Source organism: Dama dama, chromosome 24, assembly GCF_033118175.1.
Source record: "Dama dama isolate Ldn47 chromosome 24, ASM3311817v1, whole genome shotgun sequence".
Classification (NCBI taxonomy): domain Eukaryota; kingdom Metazoa; phylum Chordata; class Mammalia; order Artiodactyla; family Cervidae; genus Dama; species Dama dama.
The window spans coordinates 32170575-32193769 of NC_083704.1; the positions used below are offsets into that span (position 1 = coordinate 32170575).

General features: G+C 36.0%; 1 protein-coding gene across 1 annotated transcript in view; it reads left to right on the forward strand.

Moving 5' to 3' along the window:
- The window catches only part of CNTN3 (contactin 3), a 297915-nt gene that overhangs the window by 22490 nt on the left and 252230 nt on the right, over positions 1-23195 (forward strand). The window contains exons 2-3 of the mRNA XM_061129162.1: positions 3721-3847; positions 18240-18415. Coding sequence (XP_060985145.1) covers positions 3721-3847; positions 18240-18415 — 303 coding nt within the window. The remainder of the gene's footprint in view (positions 1-3720; positions 3848-18239; positions 18416-23195) is intronic.

Sequence of the window (23195 nt, forward strand, 5' to 3'; positions counted from 1 at the left end):
GCATCAATCTAAATGTTACATTGAATCCCTTTAGTTAGGCATGAAGCCCCCTTCTGTTTTCAGTCAAACTGCTTTCTGCTGCTTACGAGCATCTGTGTGAATAGTCAAGGTTTTGTACTTTGGAGGATCAAAATTAGCTTTGAAAAAACTGTTGGATAATTTCCTTTAGGTTAGTGAAGACCTCAGAATTTTTTTTCCTTTTAAACTTACATTGCTAGCAGAAGACTAGAATATTATAACCCAGCATCTCTCATCACCGATTTTATTCTGGGGAAATAAGATTGAGTGGCCTATGTCTCTTTTCTGAATGTAAAGCATGAACCAACCTGTCATGTTTGATTATTATTTGCACTTACATTTTAGGAGTCGTTGGAGACTCTGGAATGGCTGCTGGTGGTCTGAAATGCCTTTAGGAGCCTTAAATTTCAGACGTGTCTGCTATGTGCCTCAGAGGCTGTTAACTCTAGTGTGTCGTCAGGAATGCTGTGTGCTCAATTGCTCAGTCGTGTCCAACTCTTTGTGACCCTATGGACTGTAACCTGCCAGGCTCCTCTGTCTGTGAGGTTTCCCAGGCAAGACTACTGGAGTGGGTTGCCATTTCCTTCTCCAGCAGATCTTCCCGACCCAATGATTGAACCCATGTCTCCTGCATTGCAGACAGCTTCTTTACCACTAGCACCACCTGGGAAGACCATCATCAGGAAATACTGAAGTTGACAAAGCAAGTTGATGGTTAGTTTTCACCTTTGGCCCTATTTAGAACAGTGTGGTTTAATGGAAAGAGAAACAAACCAATAATATGACCACTGGGCTGTGATCCCAGGTTTGTCAGCCAAAAACTGTGTTGCCGTGGTTGGTTATTTAACCTCTCTGGGTCTCATTTCTTCTGGGGAGGCTAAACAACTATAATGTGAGAATATAAGCTCTGAAATTAAAACCTTAGCTTTATCATTCACCAGCTGTAAAATAATATCTGTCTTATGTTGAGTTATTGTGAGAATTTCTTCATCTTAATCATCCATTCGGCAGACAGATATTGAATAGCTGCCATGCTCGGAGTTGGAGGAGCAGCAGTGAATTAGATACAAAATAAATGGCAAGCACTTATATAAATGTGTCTAATTATTTATAGATAGTGAGATACACAGCTGATGTCTGTGACTGGTGGAAGTGAGGGGTGAGTCATGACATAGTTGGGGGAGGGGCAGTCTTATTTAAGCTGAGAAGATGACATTTATGCTGAGTTCTAAATGACGAAAGGAAACCAGAACACAAGAATAAGAAGGAAGATCAACCCAAAGTTTGGCGTGTCTGAGAGCCAAAGACAAGGATGATGGTGCAGCTGGACCTCAGAAAGTAGGCAATGGGTCAAATGCAGCCTGGGCATAAGGGAGACAAGGCTTGTAAATGGCCGAGTACAGTGCCTGGCTCATAAATGTTAGCAAGTTAGCTATTATCACCCCTCTTTCAAAAGGGTCTCAGAAAGAAATGCTTCTAATTATTTAATACTGTCACCTTAAATTAATAGCAGTCTCTAGAGAGGAATTAGAACATCATTTGGGAATTTGACTTTTACTAAATTGTGATGAATGTTTGTGTTTTCATTGTGGTCACTTGTAGGAAAATTTTTTAAAAACACCTCTATTTATCTTTCTTTAGCAGTATGTCCTTGTTGGTTATCTGTTTTAAATTTAGCAGTGTGTACATATCAATCCTAAACTCCCAATCTATTCTTACCCTTCTTCACCCTAGTAACTGTAAGTTGATTCTCTAAAAGCACCTGTCTTTTTCATTGAAATCATCCTTTTTATCTATACCTGATTTTCCTTTTGTTGGTTTCCTTCCCCAACTTACCTGTTGGTTTCAAACGTACACTATTATGTTAATATATTATTGCTTCCAAGCCCTGTGAACATCAGTTGGTCAGGACAACAGTGCTATACCATCTCCTAAATGAATAAAATACATGCCACTCAAAATATTCAGAAACCATTGCGCTAGAAAAAATACTATGAAAAAATCTGTCTTCTTTGTAAATATTTACAGGCAGACATTTTAACAGACAGAAACATATTCAAATTTCTAAGACAATAAATATTATTAATGATACACTGTTTTTTTTTTTTCTTTTTTACTTTTATGCAATAAACTCAGGGGGAAAATTTAAGAAAATGACAGCATTGGCTGTTTTTAATTAAGAGCTATCTGTTTAGTACCTGTTTCAAAATCCCTGTTTTCAGGAGATTGTCCAAAGGAAAAGTAAGACGTTTTTCCCCCTTGTGACATTTTCCCCTTATATGTAAATAAAAACTAGGGACTTCCGAGGACAACCCACGACTTTCTTAAATCATCGTGGGCCATAGTAAGGTTAACTGTGTGGTAATGTTTTGGTGGAAGAGTGCTGGTGTTAGCCAGAGTTTGAAGTTTGACTGCACAGTTCCCAGACTGCCATTTCTATCATCAATTACACATTCTGAAAAGCTGTGTGTACTTGCATGTTTCATATACCCACTCTTAGACTCAACACTTCTCTTCTGTACACTGGGAATAATTACGGTACTTACCTCACAAAACGTTGTGAAAGTTAAAGAACAGATGTGGACACATAGAATTCACATGGTGGCTTTCATTGCAGCTTTTTCATCATTTCAATGATTATTTTCAGTAGTGTGTTATTTTACCATTCCTGTTAATATGGGACATTTTTTGTTAATGTTATAATGTTATTACTACTTAGGTAGCCTAAATTGTTTCTAGGCTTTTTTAATGCTTTTCCATCTCATTTTCTTTGTCATCTCTTCAGGGGTTCTCTTTGTCTCTTAGTCTGGTTATTTATTTATTTTTTTCCTGCAGTTTTACTGAGCATTTCAAGACAGGAGTAAGGAGTTTGGTTGTGTTTTTATTTTTTCCTGTGAATGTGTTTGTTTTCAGAATGCTCTGCCAATGATTATACAATTGCAGTGGCATAAGCTGTTAGTGATGGCATTACTTCTTTCCTTTTTAAATTCATCATACAAAGACACAGGTTTCTAGTTGTATATATGTGGAAATTCTCAGAAAGTTCAAGTTCTCTTAACCAAAGTAAAAGCACTTTTTAAAGGACACTTGTTCAGTGTTGTATCCTTCTTTTCAATTTGCTAGTAATCAAATGGAAATCCTACCAAATATTGAGTGTTTTGAGGTTGGAATGCAAAATAACATTGTCAACACTCAGATTTGCATGCATGGCAAGTTTTATGAGAAAGACAATACTCAGGGAATCAAGTGATTTTGAATACAGCTTTAGTTTTGTAAAGAGGCTTATGACAGAAAGACTTCCTAGACCAGGTAATTAACCAATGATAATTTAGGTAGAATTTATGTTATAAAAAGTGATTAGTACAGCCTTATTTATTCTTTTAAGTAATCTTATTAATATGGCAGTGGTTTTGAGAGTAGTTTTTATTCTCTTAGAAGTGTTACTAGGTTGCAAGGACAGCTTCAGTGATGCCTTGTAAACAACGCAGTGCCTGCAGAGCATCTTTGTGGATAAAGGAAGAGTCTGTCCGCCAAGAGCCTACATCTTTGTGGATGAGGGAAGAAGCAGTGTCTGCTTCCCTTGTTTTTAAAACAGCACTAGGGACACTGGTTGGTTGCTTTTCTTCTTTAATTCTAGAGTGCAGCTGGTACAGTACCTTTTACTTATTATGATTATTTTTTGGATGTCTTCTACCCATATAGGTGAGCTGCTCTTACAGGGCCCAGTGTTTGTCAAAGAACCCAGCAACAGCATTTTTCCCGTTGGCTCAGAGGATAAAAAAATAACTTTAAATTGTGAAGCACGAGGCAGCCCTTCACCTCATTACAGGTACAGTGGGAAGTTTGAAAATCCATATAAAGAAAAAGCAGTTTGGCAACTGTGAACTTATTTTTTTGTTTCAGTATACTTATGCTATCAGTAAGTTATAGTACATGAAGCTATAGTTGTCTGCTATATTCAACAGTCATCCCTAAACATTTGGGTCCATATTTTGTATATTTGATTGATTGTTTACTTTACAGTAAGAATTCTTGATTAAAGAAAACATGATAGAGTCTTTTAAATAAGCAATGTCTTTTCATTGATTTGTGGTAGAAATTAATGTATAAACTTGGATTTACATGTAGTCTTTGGGAACATATCCATTGTGCAGATGAAATTAAATATGTTGTAAAAGTATGTAGCAGTCACAGTTTTAGAAAAAGGTAACAGCGTCTATCCTTCTTCCTTTATTATTTTACTGAGTATGTGTTAGAAGGTTCATACAGTGTAGAAGAATAAAATATATCCCTACTAAAGTCATACTAACTATTCTTGAAGAGAAAATAAGTTGTATTTTTTTCATGTGAAAGTATCAATTTTTCAAATAATATAAATAATAACTTGTTCACTAGAAACCTTCTAACAACACAGAAAGGTATGAGGAAAAAAAAAAAACTGAACTCTCATCACCTTAAGATAAAAATATAATATTTGGGGAGGTGATGATAGTTTATTTGGATGTGATGGATATATACTTTACTAAATAATACAGGATTAGCAATTTTTACTTTTAGGGTTCTCAGGGGACCCACTTTAATGAAGAGATGAATTATTTATAAACAGGATATGCTGCTTTTATTTAAATGGCTATGAGAAAGTGCCTGAGGCACCTTGAAAATAGCATGCTCTTGAGTACTGCAAGCGTTTGTTTCAAACTCCCTGTTTACAATCTCCTTCACTTGGCAAAACCTTTTCTATAACCTGAAGAACAAGCAGACTTCAGCCTTTATTAATGAAATTCTTAGTGTTTTGAGTAGTGATGTAGATCTTATTGAACTCCTATTGTTCTCTTAACCCATGTTGGTAATAGCAGCCAACAGTCATTGTTAACTTGGGTCAACCTTAGGTTAGAAAGTAGACCTTTGTATTTTTGCATTTGCAAGTAAAGGTCAGTTTCTGTCAGCAGTATTCAACAGCATATATATTGAGCACCTGTTGAATATTTTCCGCACAATAATTGTAATGATCCAGGTTACTGGTCAGAATTGGCTGAGATGATAGAAGATTTTCTTCTCTCTGCCTCTTCCTTAACCTATAGAAATGAGAAAAGTTGTTAACATGATTTAAAATAAAACAAGAAACTATTTTGTGAGCTTGGTCAGTTAATCAGACACAGTACATGCAACAGGTGGAAATATTTTCTTCTTTGGAGGGAAGATGAACAGATCCACTTAATAGGACATTATCTTGGAAACATTTTCACCAGCGTTTTTGTAGGACTTCTAACACTTTCTAAATGCATCTGTTTGTTTCTTCCTGAAATAGAAAATTATCCTTTTAGATATGACTGTAAATATTTTAAAGAATCCATGTGAATGACTCATGCGTGGGCTGGTTTTTTTTTTTTTTTTGGTTGTTGTCAGTAAAGTTATTTCCTGGCATTTTATCTTGCGAATAATTTGGTGATGAATGTGTTCAGCTGAAAACTTGTCAAGATAAAAGATATAGTCATATAGGATTTTATTTCTAAATGAATAGATTAATTATGTTGGTAAAGTTTAATCAAACAGCAAGAAGTCTGAGCTTAGAAATTCAAAAATATCTTTTTGTTGTGTTTATTTATTTATCAGGTACTTATTTTAATTCCAGTGTATTACAATTAGAGTAAATACAATTAAAGTACCAGGTATTTACAAAATGCTATTGTATAGACATGATATATGTGTTTAAATAAACTGATAACGTATAAAATGTTGATAAAGTTCGGCCATTTGTACAGTACTTTTTATGTTTTATTATATGTCCTAAGACACTGTATGTTGCATTTAAAAACAAATCTGTACCTGAAAATAGGAGATGTGTGACTGAAATTAATCAGTTTAAGTTTGATAGATAAATGAAGAAATTTTACATGCTAGGTATTGTTTTAAAATATTTGGCTTATAGGCAAATAGAAAACACTTTCATTATAGCTCTAAAGATACTCTGAAGTTAAGACTTCTGACCAGTAAAAAATTTCACTTTAGAGTTACTAGAAATTGAGACTTGGCAAAAGCATGAGGAAACCTTTTTTCACTGTGAAAATATTAGGCTTTCCTATAATAAGCAATGATTCCTTATTATCCATGTTATCTGAATAAGTAATTAAGCTGATGAGTAGATGGGATTATAGACTACAGTGGGTTGTAATTATAACCTCATCTACTTAGACACTACCTTCACTTATGGCCTGATTTTTTTCCTAGTTTTTGATTTTAATAGTCAACCAAGTAATATCCTGCATTATTCCTTTACCTGTTTCAGAAGAAAATAACACTTGCTGGCTCTTATTTTCTGCTATCCTTTAAAAATTATGAATAAATAGTGCAAATAGGTAATGACTTTGAAAGTGAAAGAAAGTGTTAATCGCTCAGTTGTGTCCAACTCTTTGCCATCCTATGGACTATAGCCCACCAGGCTCCTCTGTCCATCAAATTCTCCAGGCAAGAATACTGGAGTGGGTAGCCATTTCATTCTCCAGGGGATCTTCCCAGTCCAGGGATTGAACCCGAGTCTCCTGCATTGCGGGCAGATTCTTTACCATGTGAGCCATCTAACATGGGGATTTTTTTTTTTTTTTACGTTAAGTTAGAGAAAGGATATGTTTTTGTAAATATTTATAAATACAAGCACATAGATAAGAGAGAGAAGGGAAGGAGGGAGGAAAGAATGAGGGGACGGAGGAAGGGAGGGTAAAAGAAAGATATTAAGGAGGAAATTAACAGTTCATGTGAAAATATAAATTAAAGGCAACACAAACACATTCTCTAAGATTCAGAGTAAAGTCTAAGAGTCTTGTAAAGGAATATCCTTTTGAAAGTCCAGATCCTTTCTTGTAGACTGAGGCAAACTTTTCTGATGAGAGATCTTGTCTTTGTTATTATCCCACTGGGTAAAAAGAACTCTTAATTGGCCATATTAGAAATCCAAAAGTTCAGAAATTCTCAAGAGAAATTACTCATTTTAGGGTTTAATTGAGAATTTTATTCTTTCTTTTGCTTCTTCCCGCCTGAGCCCCAAAGCCTGTATTTAAAGGTTAATTAGTATTCAGTCTTGTCGTAATTGCCGATGGTGCTGAAAGAGGTTGCCCTGAGGAAGTATTAATAACATTTTTTAAATGGGAAGGATTTTCTCTGACTTCTCATAGGGTTAAATATGCCCATCATTTGCTAAGATTAAAGACCCCAAATAGGACGTTCCCTGGTCACTTCAACTAATGCCATTCAACATTACAAGGGATCACATATTGGATTGACCAGGGTATAATATGCAAATATCAGTGGGGACCAGGCAGGTAATAAACTAAAAGAGGTGGCCCTTAACAACATGTAGACACATTGAATCATGACGAGAGACTGTCCCACACTTAGCCAGAAGTCCATCCATTGGTCACGATTGCTTCTGAGCCCTGACCGATTGTTATCATCCAGGAGTCCTGGTCCACTACTACAAAACCTTTTCAAGAGATGTTTAAAATTGAGAAATGTCCTTTTTTTTGAATCTCTGTATTTCTAATGTTGACTCTCACTTTTTAAACATGGTAAAGGCCAAAGATGATAAGCCTTAAATGTGAATATGGGCCATGTGGGTTTTGTGTTTACAACATTTAGTCTGGCTCAAGACTTAACAGGCTGTGCTGTCCAGTATGGTAGCCAGTAGCCAAATGTGTCCGCGTATATTTAAATCAGTTCAACTAAGAATTCAATTCCTCAGTCAGAGCAGCCTCGTTTCAAGTGCTCAGTAGCCACACATAGCTAATAGCTACTGTATTGGACACAGAAATGGACATTTCTGTGCTTGCAGAAAGTTTTGTTGGACAGCAGTGCTCTACTTTTTTCCTTGTTGGATCCATAGCTCTTTTCTATAAATGTTCTTCTGTTTTATTCTCAGCACAGGGAAGCAACCAGAATATAATTCTCTTCCAGCTTTATATAATAAATAAGTAAGCACTTTTAATGAAGTACAGGGGAGGACTCTTGGATATACACATTGTAAGGACTACATAGTACTGCAAAATGCAGATTTTCAGGCAACAGTTTCTCCCTTTTAAGTAGGGTTTGCTGTAATGGTGTTAGCTTACATGTGTTTAATTTATTGGAATTCCACTAACTGCATCCAGTATAAGAAAGAAAAAATAATGATAATGGACTAATTTCTGCTCATCATTTATCCAGGGAGTAAATGTAAGGTATTTACTTGTTATTTGAAGACATACATCCTTGCAGACACAAAAATGTAATACTGTACATGGGACCACATACAGTTTGTGGGGTAGAGCATACATAGTGTATGTATTATGCATAGTATGTGATACATTATATTAATACAATATGACATGTATTTAGTATATTTTTGATTATATGCATTTTGTCCCTTTATTCTTCTAAAGCTTGTTGGTCCTAAGGAGATACAGTGCATTCTGCCAGGTTACTAGGCTCAATTCTGTGTTTATCCTCAAGCTCAACTTCTCTTGGCATCCCGACTTCTCTAGCTGATGAGCTCTGGTTCCCAAACACACAGTCAATTTTACTAAGAGCAGTGAAATGCTTACATGGTTGAAATGACTGCAAACACTAAGTAGAAAGAATTTCTGTGGTGCCTGATGGCAAGTAGAGGTAGGCATTTTAAACTTGACTATGCTACTCTCTCTCCCATGAAGCCTTCTCGATACCCTCAGAGTTGGGTTCCATGTTCCCACCATGCAGTACCTATTGTACCAGTGCCTTCCTGGATTATGAAATTTACTTAAATGAAGTATACTTGCCTGGTTGAATGTAACTCCCTTAAGGTGAAGACAGTTCTTTCTTCATCCTTCATCCAAAATGCTTAGCAAATAGTGAAAGCTAAATGGGTAGCCTGAATAAAGAAATGGGATGAAGTTAACTGGGAGGAAACAGACAGTTTGGGATTAGGTTTTATTTCAGGAGTCAGGAGTGTCATGAAGCATCACAGGAACAGAAGCAGTCTATAGTTTCTTCTATAGGATATTCTTAAACTTGGATTGAGCCCTTCTTTTTGGCTCTTATTTTAAGACAGATTGCCCTTGAAGTGGCAAAGATGACTGCCTAGGTCTACTTACATCCTCCACAGAACATTAACTGGAGAAGAGGAAATCTTTCCTATTAGTGTTAGCAAAAGCTCTGAATGGTGTCAGAAAAACATGCAATAAAAACACAGCTAATACTGTCAGAAGTCAGAACCCAGGAGAAATGTAGAGGTTAGATTTTAGATATTAAAGATGGTAGTTGAAAAATTAACATATTTTTGCTGTTGTGTTTTTGTCATGAGGCAAGAAGGAAGGAAAACACATACTGATCAAACACTAGTTCAATCAACTGGATCACAGTTGCATTCCTAACTAATTTCTAAGGCCTGAAGTGAGGAATGGTCTCAGTGGCCATGCCTGGGTCCTGGGACGCATGGCCTCTCCAGAGGAGAATGAGAAAGATGCTGCCAGTAAAAGCTGAAATGGAAGCAGAGATGGCAGAAAGAGCAGCCATCTTCTTTGATTCTTCTCAGACTAATATTAAGATAACCACTGGTCAATCTGAGCTAGGCTTTACCTATATGAACTGAACAGTCAAATTGTTTTTAATCCCAATGTAGGTCTAATCTCTTTTTATGTCTTTTTTAGTATATATGATTAAAATTTATCAATGAGTGGGAATCTCTGTTATGAAACACATTTTAGAAACTTGATTTTTAAAAACACAGAATCACAATTTAACTCATTTGTATCTTCACTAATTATTGCTGAAGCCTAACTAGTTATTTTTGGATAAAGTATTGAATATGCAAATTCAGACATTCATTCTTTCAAGGGCTGCAATTATTCTCATCACTTCAGTAAACATATTAACAAACATTGCATTTGAACACAAATGCATTTGCTTATTAACTTGAAAGCTGCATCTAAAACCACAAATTGCTTCTGTGATTAAATTCCTAATTTTCCTGTCAAACCCTAAATAAAGTATTGCCTGTTGATTTAACAAGTGTGTAATGTGGGCGTATTTTCAAAACCCAGCCCCAGCTTCTTAAAGAATTTAGTAAATTATTTTGCCTTTTTCTTGGTTTTTCATCAAAGTCTAATATGTAACATTTGTTTTTCTCTGGAGTATTGTTTATGTTTCCATTTTCCTGACCAACCTTTATATGTTGATGTAGTTACCTTGAAGGATAATACAATCAACCATGAGATGAATTGCATCCTGAGATCATTTTGAAACTACCTGATGTCATTCAATTTATTATCACTGAATTTTGTTAGTTTCGATTTCAAAGGGTGATATTCTCTAACCTTTTATTACAAAGTTTTAGTGGAAGATCCAAGTTAGGATTTAGTGCCTTAAATTAAACTGACAACAAGATATGTCTATGTTTATCTTCATGATTCTCATTCCATACTAGTGTGGTTTTGTGTAAAGAGGTTGCCATATCCAATAATAACTAGTATGATAAATAAATAATAACTAGATGGTAGTGAAAATAATTATACATTCATTCCCTGTCTTTGAGATATTTATTGATAATATGGATGACCACAGTGAGAGGGATGACTGTATGGAGGCTAGGATGGCTAGGTTAGAAGGTAAAATAAGATTACTTCATTTAGGAAACTTCTATGAGCACCTAGTATGCTCACCTACCTGTTATGACTGATGGTAGGAATTCAGCAGTGTTTGATAGTGTGCTTATATGGTTTGAAAAGTACCTTTCAAAACTTAGAATCTAGGCTTTTTATGTTAATTTAACTCATTGTTATATAAACTTCTGTTTGCACACAAACATACACAGAATCTTACACATAGTTTGTTCTCTGTATTGGAAGGCAGTGATTCATATACTCCCCATTATTGATGATTCTGTTATTTCTTAGAAGTCACAATTACTGTTTCCATCATTTAAAAGTCATAACTGCCAGTTGAAATATCCCCACCTATGCTTTATACTTAAGATTCAAAAACTGTTAACCCAAGGGCCTGCTTAATATCTTAAAGAAATTGTTGAAATATCCCCACCTATGCTTTATACTTAAGATTCAAAAACTGTTAATCCAAGGGCCTGCTTAATATCTTAAAGAAATTGTAGGCCAATAACAGGTTCCTGTTGTATAGAATGTGTAAATGAAATTTAGAAATGGACCGATCCAATCCATGCTACCTCAGGTCAGCTGGCAGAGTAAGTGGCCCAGGACTTCTTCTGGAACTGCAACTTCTTCCAGAACCTGAACCTCAAATTATTGACCTAGAAACAAATTCACGTATAAGCTCCACACCAAGCAATTAAAGGGGTTGAGAGCCTATTGCTTGAGAATCAGAGTTGTGAAATAGGAATAATAAACCATTTCTCACTTGTGGATTCTAAAAGCAAATCCTAATTCATGTAGAATGAGCGTTTGAACACTGAAAACTGACAGTGAACTTACAAGATCATTCAGGAGCGTTACAAGATGATGATTATGCAAAGGTGCTTAATCTTGTGACATTTACCACTGAACTGAAGCTACAAGGTTAGTCTGCTTCTGGAGCACAGTGTAAATGTTATATGATTGAAATGCTAGTGTACATCACCCCAGAAGCCCCAGAGCTGTCTTCTTTTGCTCCAAATCACTGCATTAAGCTTTTTGGAATGAAATTGGAATATGCAAATTTTACTTTTATGAAGTTTTAAACGATTTCCATATTTCAAAAAGTATTTCATTCTGAGACTTTAAAGTCCTAAGGAACTTCAAAATTCCTTCATAAAAGTAGACATTTTTAACTTTCACAAAGGATTGTGCATGTTCAAAGCTAAAAGGCAGTGTCTGCTTCTGAAGGCTTCCCAAATTTATGACCTAAATGCACCATTTACCTGTCACTGTCTTACCACTGTGCCTGATGTTCACGAACTCTGGACAGTTGGATTACCATTTACTGCAAAGAAATGTAGTCTAATTTGTAAATTTATTAGACATATTCTCTGTGGAAGGAGTATGTTTGTGTGCCTTCAAGTTTACTGATTATTTCCTATACAAAAGATTCTATTGAAAATATTCAGAAATGAATTTCTGTATTAGGAAGTGAATTGCACTATTTTCTCAGCATAAAATAAATAACATCTGGATGCCCAGGCTCACGGGTTCCTTACACATTGCAGAGTTTAAAAACAACCCTTTTGAATCAATGTATTTTTAGCAAGAAGACAAGCAACCCATGTATAATAAGATATTGAGAAATTTTATATCACCTGGGGATGAGTTCCATTTAATGATGAATAGTATTAAGAAGGAGAGAAATAATTATATTGCTTTGTTAAAAGAAAATGAACCGTCTTCTGAGTATCTCAAGTATATCTTCACTCTGATGAGTTTACTAAAACAAACGCAGTTATAATTTTGTTACAGCAGAAACATATGTAAAAGAGCAGTTTTGGCCTTTATGCACAGTGAAATAATTTAAAGATTGTGTCTATATGACAAAGAGTGAGATAACAGAAGTAAGAGACATTCATGCATAATGTAAGAAATGTTTTCTATTTTGGCTCTTCAGTCAAAACTTAGAGATATGATAGCTTTTACATCTTAGATGCGTACTGAAATAAGGTATTTTCCCACATATTTTATGATCTCTTAAATCTTTCCAGCTATTAAATAGACAAGAAGAAGTGCTTCTATACATTTTTATTTATCTTTATAATTTGCCACATAGCCATTGTACCTTTATTATTCATCAACTAAACATGAAAACAGAATTTTCAAATGAAGCCATCAGGCATGCTTCATCAGGCCATAAACATTCTAGACTTTGGAGCTGAAACCGTTTTTCCTTGATACGTACTGTTCTTTGTAGGTAACAAAGCCACAAGTACCATTTGTCATGAGAGTTCTCCATTCAAAAGTGTGTGAAATTAACTGCATTTTTCCTGCTTTGCATTTAGAGGAGTTCTCCCATCTTCCTCCACAAGCCATTAAATAACTTAGTAACTAGCAAACCGTTTGCAGCTTAAAAATTCAGCCCACCTACTTGTGATTTACTGTCAGATTTATTCTTTGAAGGTCAAGCCCAGCATGTGTTTCGTCCCACGTTTCACTGACTTCTCAGTCAGGTACAAATGCAGACAAACCATATGTAGAAGACACAGTTCATTCCACATGAGAGGAGATGATCCAAAGCATTTAATCAAACAGGTTGCATTTAACCAACATACACTCTATGAGGGTGGAAGAAAAGAAAAACAAAGCAAACGGACGGACTTGCAGATTTGGATGGAAGCTCCTCCCATGTTAACACTGGTGCCTGCCTATTTGTTGGATGACTACCATGAGCCACTGGTTTTACATACACTGTTTAAATAAATTGATTGATTGATGATTGTTGTTGTTCTGTTGCTCAGTTGTGTCTGACTCTTTGCAACCCCATGGACTGCAGCATGCCAGGCTTCCCTGTCCTTTATCACCTCCCAGAGCTTGCTCAGGCTCATTGTCTGCTGCGTCAGTGATGCCATCCAGCCATCTTGTCTTCTGTCATATCCTTCTCCTCCTGCCCGCAGTCTTTCTCAGCATCGGGGTATTTTCTAATGAGTCAACTCTTCAAATCAGGTGGCCAAAGTATTGGAGCTTCAGCTTCAGCATCAGTCCTTCCAATGAATATTCAGGGTTGATTTCCTTTAGGATTGACTTGTTTGATCTCCTTGCAGTCCAAGACACTCTCTATAAGAGTCTTCTCCAACACCACAGTTCAAAAGCATCCATTCTTCGGCGCTCAGCTTTCTTTATAGTCCAACTCTCACATCCATTCATGGCTACTGGAAAAATCATAGATTTGGCTATATGGGGCTTTGTTGGCAAAGTAATGTCTCTGCTCTTTAATATGCTGTCTAGGTTTGTTACAGCTTTTCTTCCAAGGAGCAAGCATCTTTTAATTTCACGGCTGCAGTCCCCACCTGCAGTGATTTGGGAGACCAAGAAAATAAAGTCTGTCACTGTTTCCACTTTTTCCCCATCTATTTGCTATGAAGTGATGGGACTGGATGCCATGATCTTCATTTTCTGAATGTTGAGTTTTAAGGCAGCTTTTTCACTCTCCTCTTTCACCTTCCTCAAGAGGCCCTTTAGTTCCTCTTCCCTTTCTAACATAAAGATGGTGTTATCTGCATATCTGAGGTTATTGGAATTTCTCCTGGCAATCTTGATTTAAGCTTGCGCTTCATCCAGCCTGGCATTTTGCATGATGTACTCTGCATATAAGTTAAATAAGCAGGGTGACAATATACAGCCTTTACATACTCCTTTCCCAATTTGGAACCAGTCTGTTGTTCCATGTCCCATTCTAACAGTAGCTTCTGGACCTGCATACAGATTTCTCAGGAGGCTGGTAAGGTTGTCAGGTATTCCCATCTCTTTAAGAATTTTCCACAATTTGTTGTGATCCATGCAGTCAAAGGCTTAAGCATAGTCAATGAAGCAGAAGTAGATGTTTTTGTGGAATTCTCTCACTTTTTCTACAATCCAACGGATGTTGGCAATTTGATCTCTGGTTCCTCTGCCTTTTATAAATCCAGCTTGAGCATCTAGAAATTCTCAATTTATGTACCATTGAAGCCTAGCTTGGAGAATTTTGAGCATTACTTTTCAAGCATGTGAAATGAGGGCAATTGTGTGGTAGTTTGAACATTCTTTGGCATTGCCTTTCTTTGAGATTGCAATGAAAAGTGACCTTTTCCAGTCTTGTGGCCACTGATGAGTTTTCCATAATTGCTGGCATATTGAGTGCAGCACTTTCACAGCATCATCTTTTAAGATTTGAAATAGCTAAGCTGGAATTCCATCACCTCCACTAGCTGTTGGTAGTGATAACTCCTAGGACCCAGTTGACTTTGCATTCCAGGATATCTGGCTCTAGGTGAGTGATCACACCATCATGGTTATATTGGTCATGAAGATCTTTTTTGTATAGTTCTTCTTTGTATTCTTGCCACCTCTTCTTAATATCTTCTCCTTCTGTTAGGTCCATACTCTTTCTGCCCTTTATTGTGCCTGTCATTGCATGAAATATTCCCTTGATACCTCTAATTTTCTTGAAGAGATCTCTAACCTGTCCCATTCTATTGTTTTCCTCTGTTTCTTTGCATTGATCTCTGAGGAAGGCTTTCTTATGTCTCCTTGCTATTCTTTGGGACTCTGCATTCAGATGGGTGTATCTTTCCTTTTCTCCTTTGCCTTTACTTTACTCCTTTTCTCAGAAGTTTGGCAATAAATTGATAGAACAACCGTATGGGAAAGTTGATACTGTCTTTATTTTACATGTTGAAATCTTAGGTTTAATGGAGTTTGGTTAATTGCTCATGGTCACATGATGAGTTCAACCCATAAACCAAGGAGCACTTGGTTATGAATCTCATTTCTGTTCATTCTGCTGTTAATGGTAGGGTTGGATAGAGACTGGGACTAGACACGGGGGGAGGGGCAGGAACTGAGAAACAGAAAAAAGGCTTCTCCCAAAATGTAAGCTCCATGAAGGAGCTTTTTCACCCCTTCCGTAGAGCCTGGACACATAGGCACTCATAGGTGGCTCAGATGTTCAAGAATCTGCTTGCATTGTGGGAGAACTGGGCTTAATCCCTGGGTCTACAAGATACCCTGGAGAAGGGATGGTAACCCACTCCAGTATTCTTGCCTGGAGAGTCCCATGGACAGAGGAACCTGGCGGGCTACAGTCCGTGGGGTCGCAAAGAGCGGGACACGACTGAGCAACTAACAGTTTTCCCTTCCCTTTCAAATATTTTTTTTTTTTTGCCAAAAAGGGATGAAGGGAGAGAGGGAAGAAGGGTAGAATGAAGAAGGAAAGGAGGAAGGAAGGTTGATTTTTCAAATAATAGTTCTTGAAAATGAAATAGGATAAATCAAGATTGGGTAACTCTTACCTATGTCCCTCAATAGGTAGTCCATGGTTACTTCTTGGGGATATTATAGACTAGTTCTTCCAAACTTTAATGGGCCTATTAAACACCGGCAGCTTTCACTAAGATGCTAATTTCTGGCTTAGTAGACCTGGATAGTGTCTAAGATTCTGCGTTTCAAGCATACTCTCGGATGATAATGAGGGTGCTCATGACCCTGGTCTGCAGACCACCTTGTGTATCAAGAGTGCAGAGTGTTCAGAAAGAATGCGAATGAACAGTTTTCCTTAATCTCCTTTTCTGAGTTTCTGTAGTTCTAGGATTTGGGCAGGAATAAAATGAAGAGGGGTTAATAGGTGTTTATGGTTTCACTTCAAAATTCTAAGGGCAGGATTAAAGTCCAAATAGAAGAAAGTAATCTAAAAGACACATGCAAATATAGACTTGCCCTGGGAAAGATCATGAGAGTTTCTGTATAAGCTAAGCAAAATCAAACCAATAGCAAAGATCTGCCACAAATGAGAAGGCGGTTCTGGTGTTTTCTATTTCTTTATCATTTTGTTCTTGTAAGCTCAAAAGAAAAGACATGAGGCCTTCAGATTTTCCTCTTAATTTCAGAATTTTGCTTTAAACCTAGGAGTCTTGTATGTGAATATAGAAAGAAAAATCAAGGCAATCTTAATTTTTAAGATGAGCAAATGATAAAATACTACTTTGATCAATAGAAACTAAATTTGTAAATGTATTCATTTCTTAGTATTAAATTGTTTTATGTTCTGCTATTTCAGGTATAAAAATGATATAAACATATAGTCAAGTGTAATGATGAATATCCATGTAAACAGTATTCAGTTTAGGAAATCAAACCTAAAAGGCTAAATTTCTCAGTCCTTGCCCTGTAACCCTTTCTCACTCTTCGCTCTGTGAAAGCGCTAAAATACCTTAAACTTGAAGTGTTTTGTTTGTATACATTTTAAAACAAGTTTAATACTTCCTTAATATTACTTTATATATTTTGAAACTTTCTATACATAGTATCAACCTGCATTTTGAAAAAATGTTTTCACCTTTGTAAGGCTTTTCTATGTTTACAAAATCTCATACATTTTTCACAGCTATGTGATATTTCATTTAACTTTATGCTCTTTGATTTGTGATAGTGTTCACATTTCACAATACTTTATGTGCTTTCACAATGCTACTATTTCCAGTTTAAATATTTGGTATATTAATACAGTTTTTATATGACCCATGACATGGTTAAAAACCTCTGGGCCAGAATTCAAATGGGTAGTAGTTCTGATCTGTAATTAAGAGTTTGGAGAAAGTTGACAACAGTTCACTCAGCTGTTTTATTGAAATTCTCATCTGTGAAATGGGTGTTTTATTACCCATTTTCTGAAAGTTATTATAAAGAGAAATTGAGATGATTGTTGCCATAATACCCTAAAATTTATAGACCTTATACCGGTGTAATTTTCTTATAAAATCAAGTCTTCTGGCAGGTCGATGGCTTTATACAATGGATGTGTTCTTGAGATTGTGGGATATTTAATGAGTATTTAAACGTAATGTCTTCTTTTGACTTTGATGTGTCAGGTGTGCTTGCTGTTTAAAAAAATTCTGGTTTTTCTGTTTAAAAACTCTTATTTAAAAACCAACTTCTTTGTTTTTTTCTTTTGGCTTCCCATTGATAAATATGGCTCTCGGCTTAATGCCTTTATTGTTTCCGACCCTCTAGGTGGCATTTAGGGTCTTTTACCACAGTGTACCATTTAGTAAATAGCTCTGTGATGGCTTAGATGAGCCGAAGGTGCCTCGGGGACAGGTTTTTACCCAGACAAATTGAAATGGATAGTTGAACACTTACCCAATTAATTTATTAAATGTGCTCAGTCAGTCTGGATAAATCAAAGAAATGTGCTTCCCCCCTCCTTCATCAGCAGCATGAGACTGGCCTGAAGTGTATGAGATAATTACCTCAACTTTCTACTTCATCTTTGCCTGTGCAGACCTAGACTAATTTTGCCCCTAGTGAACAAACTAAATTATTTTCGCCTCTTCAGAAAATCTTGAAAACTTTCAGCTTTTAGATACTACTCTGTTGTACTTTCTACTATAATTTAACCTTTTGTTTCTGTTTAAAAAAAAAAAACAAAAAACAAAACTGGGGCATCTTTGATTTCCAGTTACGTAACAGTTGAATGATATATTTGTTCCCTTTCATTTATAAGAGAGCTGATGTTTAAAGTAGATTCTATTATGTAGGTTTTTTAAAAAAATTATACTAAGGGAGAAATCCTGGACATTTGTTTTACAGATGGCAGCTGAATGGAAGCGATATTGATTTGAGTATGGAGTATCGTTATAAGCTGATCAGAGGAAATCTTGTGGTTATTAACCCCAACAGAAATTGGGATACAGGAAGTTATCAATGCTTTGCTACAAATTCAGTTGGGACAATTGTCAGCAGAGAAGCTAAGCTCCAGTTTGCCTGTAAGTGTGTGTTTACACGTATAACAGATCCAACATTTAAAAATATATAACTGACTTTGTGTGGTCGTTTTGCATTTCAGAAAGAGTATGAGGATTTTTATTAATTAAGGAAATAGGCTGAGAAATTAATTCAATGTTTTTTATCTCTATATACTGCACAAAGCAGAGTTTAAAATGTGTGTGTGTGTGTGTGTGTGTGTGTGTGTGTGTGAATGTGGATGTATATATGCATGCCTGTTTTCTGTTTGACTGTTTTGTAAGGATTCTGTTTAAGAGAGGAAAAAGAATCTAGTTAAGGATGTGTTTATTCATTAGTTACTCTGTGCTTTGTACTATGATAGAACTAAAAAGAATATGATCGAATTGTCAGTCATGACCGTTGCTCTGGCAGAACATTGAAATTAGAGAATTACATCTAACATATCTGAAAATATAAAGGAACAAAGGCAGTGAGAAAGAAAAGAACGTCACATATCTTTGACCTCCATTGCAGTTTTGCCCAGCTCACGATGACCTTTAGTGCAACCCCCATGAGGTCTGGCTCTGGAGACAAAGTCTGTACCTTGTTAATTGGACCAGGGTGAACCCATGTCCCATCCTGAGGAAATCACATGCTTTTTAGTTGGGAATTTAGAATTGAGACCAGATACCTAATTTAGTCTTTATCTTCCTGATGTATATTTAGACCATTTTCTACTTTTTCTTTCTTTTTACAAGTCTGTCTTTGTTTTTGTGTGTTTCATGTATAATGCATATCATTATTACCTTTGTTCTAAGATTTCTTTTAGTTCTTTACACCTCAGTTATTCCGAAATTAAAATGCAGATGTTCTGATAATGTGGTAGTAGTCTTCCCCTACTGCCACAAGCCATTAATAAATTGATGATGTGTCATTTAATGCATGGCTTATTCTTTTGCTTTCTGTTTTTATAATGGCAGTGGTTGGTTTTATTCCTGCCATTATATTCTGTGTGTTCTTTTTTTCATACTTCTTGCTCTTTCACTTCTTTTGTTTTCTGTTTTTGTTTTTTTTTTTCTCTCTTTGAATATATATATATATATATATATATATTTTTTTTTTTTAACCTGTATCTTCCCTGGGTAATTTGATAGTTTGCAGGAGACCCTGGTTCTATTCTTGGATCAGGAAGATCCCCTGAAAAAGGGATAGGCTACCCACTCCAGTATTCTTCAGCTTCCCTGGTGGCTTAGTCGGTAGAGAAGCCACCTGCAATGCGGGAGAGCTGGGTTTGATCCCTGGGTTGGGAAGATCCCCTGGAGGAGGGCATGGCAACCCACTCCAGTGATCTTGCCAGGAGAATCCCCATGTACAGAGGAGCCTGGCAAGCTGTAGTCAATGGGGTTGCGAACACTTGAACACTGAGTGATTAAACACAGCATAACATATGTGTGTGTAAAAATATATATACATATATATTTAATTTTCCAACATGTAGCTTGGTTTAGATCTCTTAATCCACTTTGCTTAGAACTTGAAAATTTATTTTGTTATATTTCCACTCCCATGAAGAATTTAGGAGATTTTCGTGTATCTATTAGTGGTATGTTTGATTTATTTATATTCTTAAAAGGGTAGAAAGGGATTATTTTTGTCTTATTTCTTGAAATACTTTTTATTTCAGGTTGTTCTTTCCTATGAATTTCTGTTTCTGATTTGTTGAAGCCACATCTGTTTGCTTGTATTATTCTGAAGATATAGTCAGTTTTCTAAAATGTCATTTTGGCTCTTAGAGGCAGTCTTTCTTCCTATTTTAATTTGGTCCTCCAATTTTTATGCTTAAAAGTTTTAATAGGTTAGAAAGCAAATTTTGTCCAAAGTCAGCCTTTATACACACATGTCAGTTGATTACCCTGAATTTGCAGAGGTCAGATGCACTTCTCTGATCTACAGGGGAAGGTGCAATTTCGAGTCTTAATTTTGTATTGCCAGGAGTCTTTCACAAAATACCTTATTTCTTCTAACTATCTTTAAGTAGGGGCTTCCCTGGTAGCTCAGCTGGTGAAGAATCTGCCTGCAATGCAGGAGACCCCCGTTTGATTCCTGGGTCAGCAAGATCCACTAGAGAAGGAATAAGCTATCCACTCCAGTTTATTGGGGCTTCCCTGGTGGCTCAGCTGGTAAAGAATCTGCCTGCAATGTGGTAGACCTGGGTTCAATCCCTGGGTTGCATAGATCCCCTTGAGAACGGAACATCTACCCACTCCAGTATTCTGTCCTGGAAAATTCCATGGACTATCCCTGGGGTCACAAAGAGTCGGACACAGAATGACTTTCACATATTTAAGTATATTTCTTAATATCTTATAGAAATATTGGAGGATATTTTTACTGTATGCTATGCTTTTCTAATATCTGAAAAAGTATCTTTAACTTACAAGTTTTTCCTTAGTTTGTTCTTCCAATATCTGAAAAAGTATCATTAACTTACAAGGTTTTCCTCGGTCTATTCTTCCTGGAGAATGTAACTTGTTTGAAAGTACTTCTGAAAGTATATCATGCCTTTTTCAGTCTGCCCCTACTTCATGGCCAGTAATTTATAGGCAAAGTGGGATAAAGTTGTTGAGTCTGGGATTTTATTTTACCCCACTTAGAAGCTAATAAGCCAGCCTGTTGCTGTTTTATGGATGCTACCAGAAGACACGATTTCCTGGATCAGTAACAAAGAGGTTTATTACTCACTCATAGCAAGCTCCATGCTTCAATTCCCCTTGCCCTCAGGTCCCACAGAGGTGATAGGATTTAGCCAGGATGGATGCTGCATTCTAGGAGGAGCACTGAGATTAGAGAATCCACCTCTTTCATAGCAAGCAGTAAGCAAGCCTGCTTTTCCTAGAGGGAGAGCTTGTCTTATCCCTCCTGGTTGCTCTCTGAAAACCTTTTCATGAGAAATGGGCCTGGTAAGGAATGATTGGGCCTTTCATTCTTGGCAAACCCAGAAAATCTTAAAAGGAAGCAAGAACACATGGAGTGGATTGCTTCTCCCAACCAAGTTTTTCTATTTTTGACTTGGTACTACTGTCCTTGAATTTCTCTTTTGGGTGCATCCCGTCAGGATAAGTGTGGGGAGTAAGGTACAGAATACCTTGCTACTTTTGTTGTGATTTCTCTCTTTCATAAAGAAAACCCAGAATGTACCATTTAGTCCCTTGGGTTTCCCTGCAGTTTATCCTTATCTGCGTCATAAGTTTTATTTTCTCATATGCTTGGCATGTGATTGCTTTTGTGGTTTTTGACATACAGTGATATTCTTTAGTCTTGTTTGTTTTGTAATGTTTTTTGATGGTTTCACATGTGGTTTTTGGAAGTTATGAAGAGCAGTATTGGGTATTCTTAGTATGATGCCTGATTGAGCTGAGAAGATAAAAATGAATTTTGGAGGTACAGGCTGAGATACAAGTTTCTGGTAAAGAAGCCAAAGAAGGTGGCAAAAAGTGGAGACTATTTAATATGTCAGAGTTTTAAGTTACAACGCATTAGAAAGCATTGCTTTCACATGGAGGCCTTGAAGGGATGTAATACATTCACTGAAAGAAGGGGTTAATAAGGAGACTTGTATTCCTCCAAGTATATCCTTCTAGGTGCTCATGACTACAGGTGAGCCGTGACTGGTTTTGCCACAGGTAAACAATGAAGTGTTGTTGTTGAAAAATGTTCTAATTGTTCACTATAGCTATGTTTGCAAGCTTAGTAATACTTCTTTGTTTCTGTTAGTCATGGAAAAATATATTCAAAATGTTCTTTGTGGAGAAATGAATAAATAACATTATCTTCAGTGCAGCACTTTTAACACTGATGAAAATGCAATGAAATTTTACCTTACTGTTCAAGATGCTTAAAAATAGTATTTGTAATTAAATGAAGGTGAAAAGCTCATTCGTAGTTTAAGCAGCCTGCTTTATATAAGCATTCTTTATCCCTTTTAACAGATTCTTTGTGGAACAATCACAAAATTTAGGGAGGGGAAAAATACATGAAGTAATTCAGTGTTTGAATTGTAGACATTTTCTTAGTGATTTGCTGTTATGTTGCATGTGTATGATTTTTGAAGCTTTTGAAATATGTTTCCAGGTGTTTTTGACAGAATTTTAATTCCAACCACAAAATGTTAGGATAGTACCTCCAAAACTACAAGTATCTTTGCTTTGTTGACAATTAGTTTTACTTCTCTTATTCTTGAATTTCCTGTCATTTTTGTTAAAATGTTTTCATTTTACCTGTTTTGAGGTACAATACATTTTAATCATGAATTATATTAGACATGCAAATAGTATGGAGAAAAGTATAAAGAATGCTGTGTAGCTACCACTTACCTTAAGATTTAAAAATTCAAAGTACAATTAAACTTAGCTGGTAACTCACCTTGATGACATTTCCTTCTCTCTTAAGCTCCCTCTGAATAGGTGGTCACTGTTCTGATTTATGTTTCTTTTTTGTCTTTTTTTGAATAAATATGTATGTGTTTCTAAGCAACAGATAAAATTTTTACCTTTTTAATTTCTAAACTTTTATGTAATGACATCAAACAGCATTCTTACATCTATATTACTTTTCATGTCAACATTATATTTGTGAATATCTGTTAATATTTGTCAACATTTATTATTGTTCTGTGTTTTAAATTGTGCAAATCTAGTGAATACAAAATTGTATTTCACTTTTCTTTTTTATTTTTAAATTAAAATGTAATTTTGGTTTTAATTTGCATTTCTATAATTACAGTGAAATTAAGTTCATTTTAATATATTTGTTGACCACTTG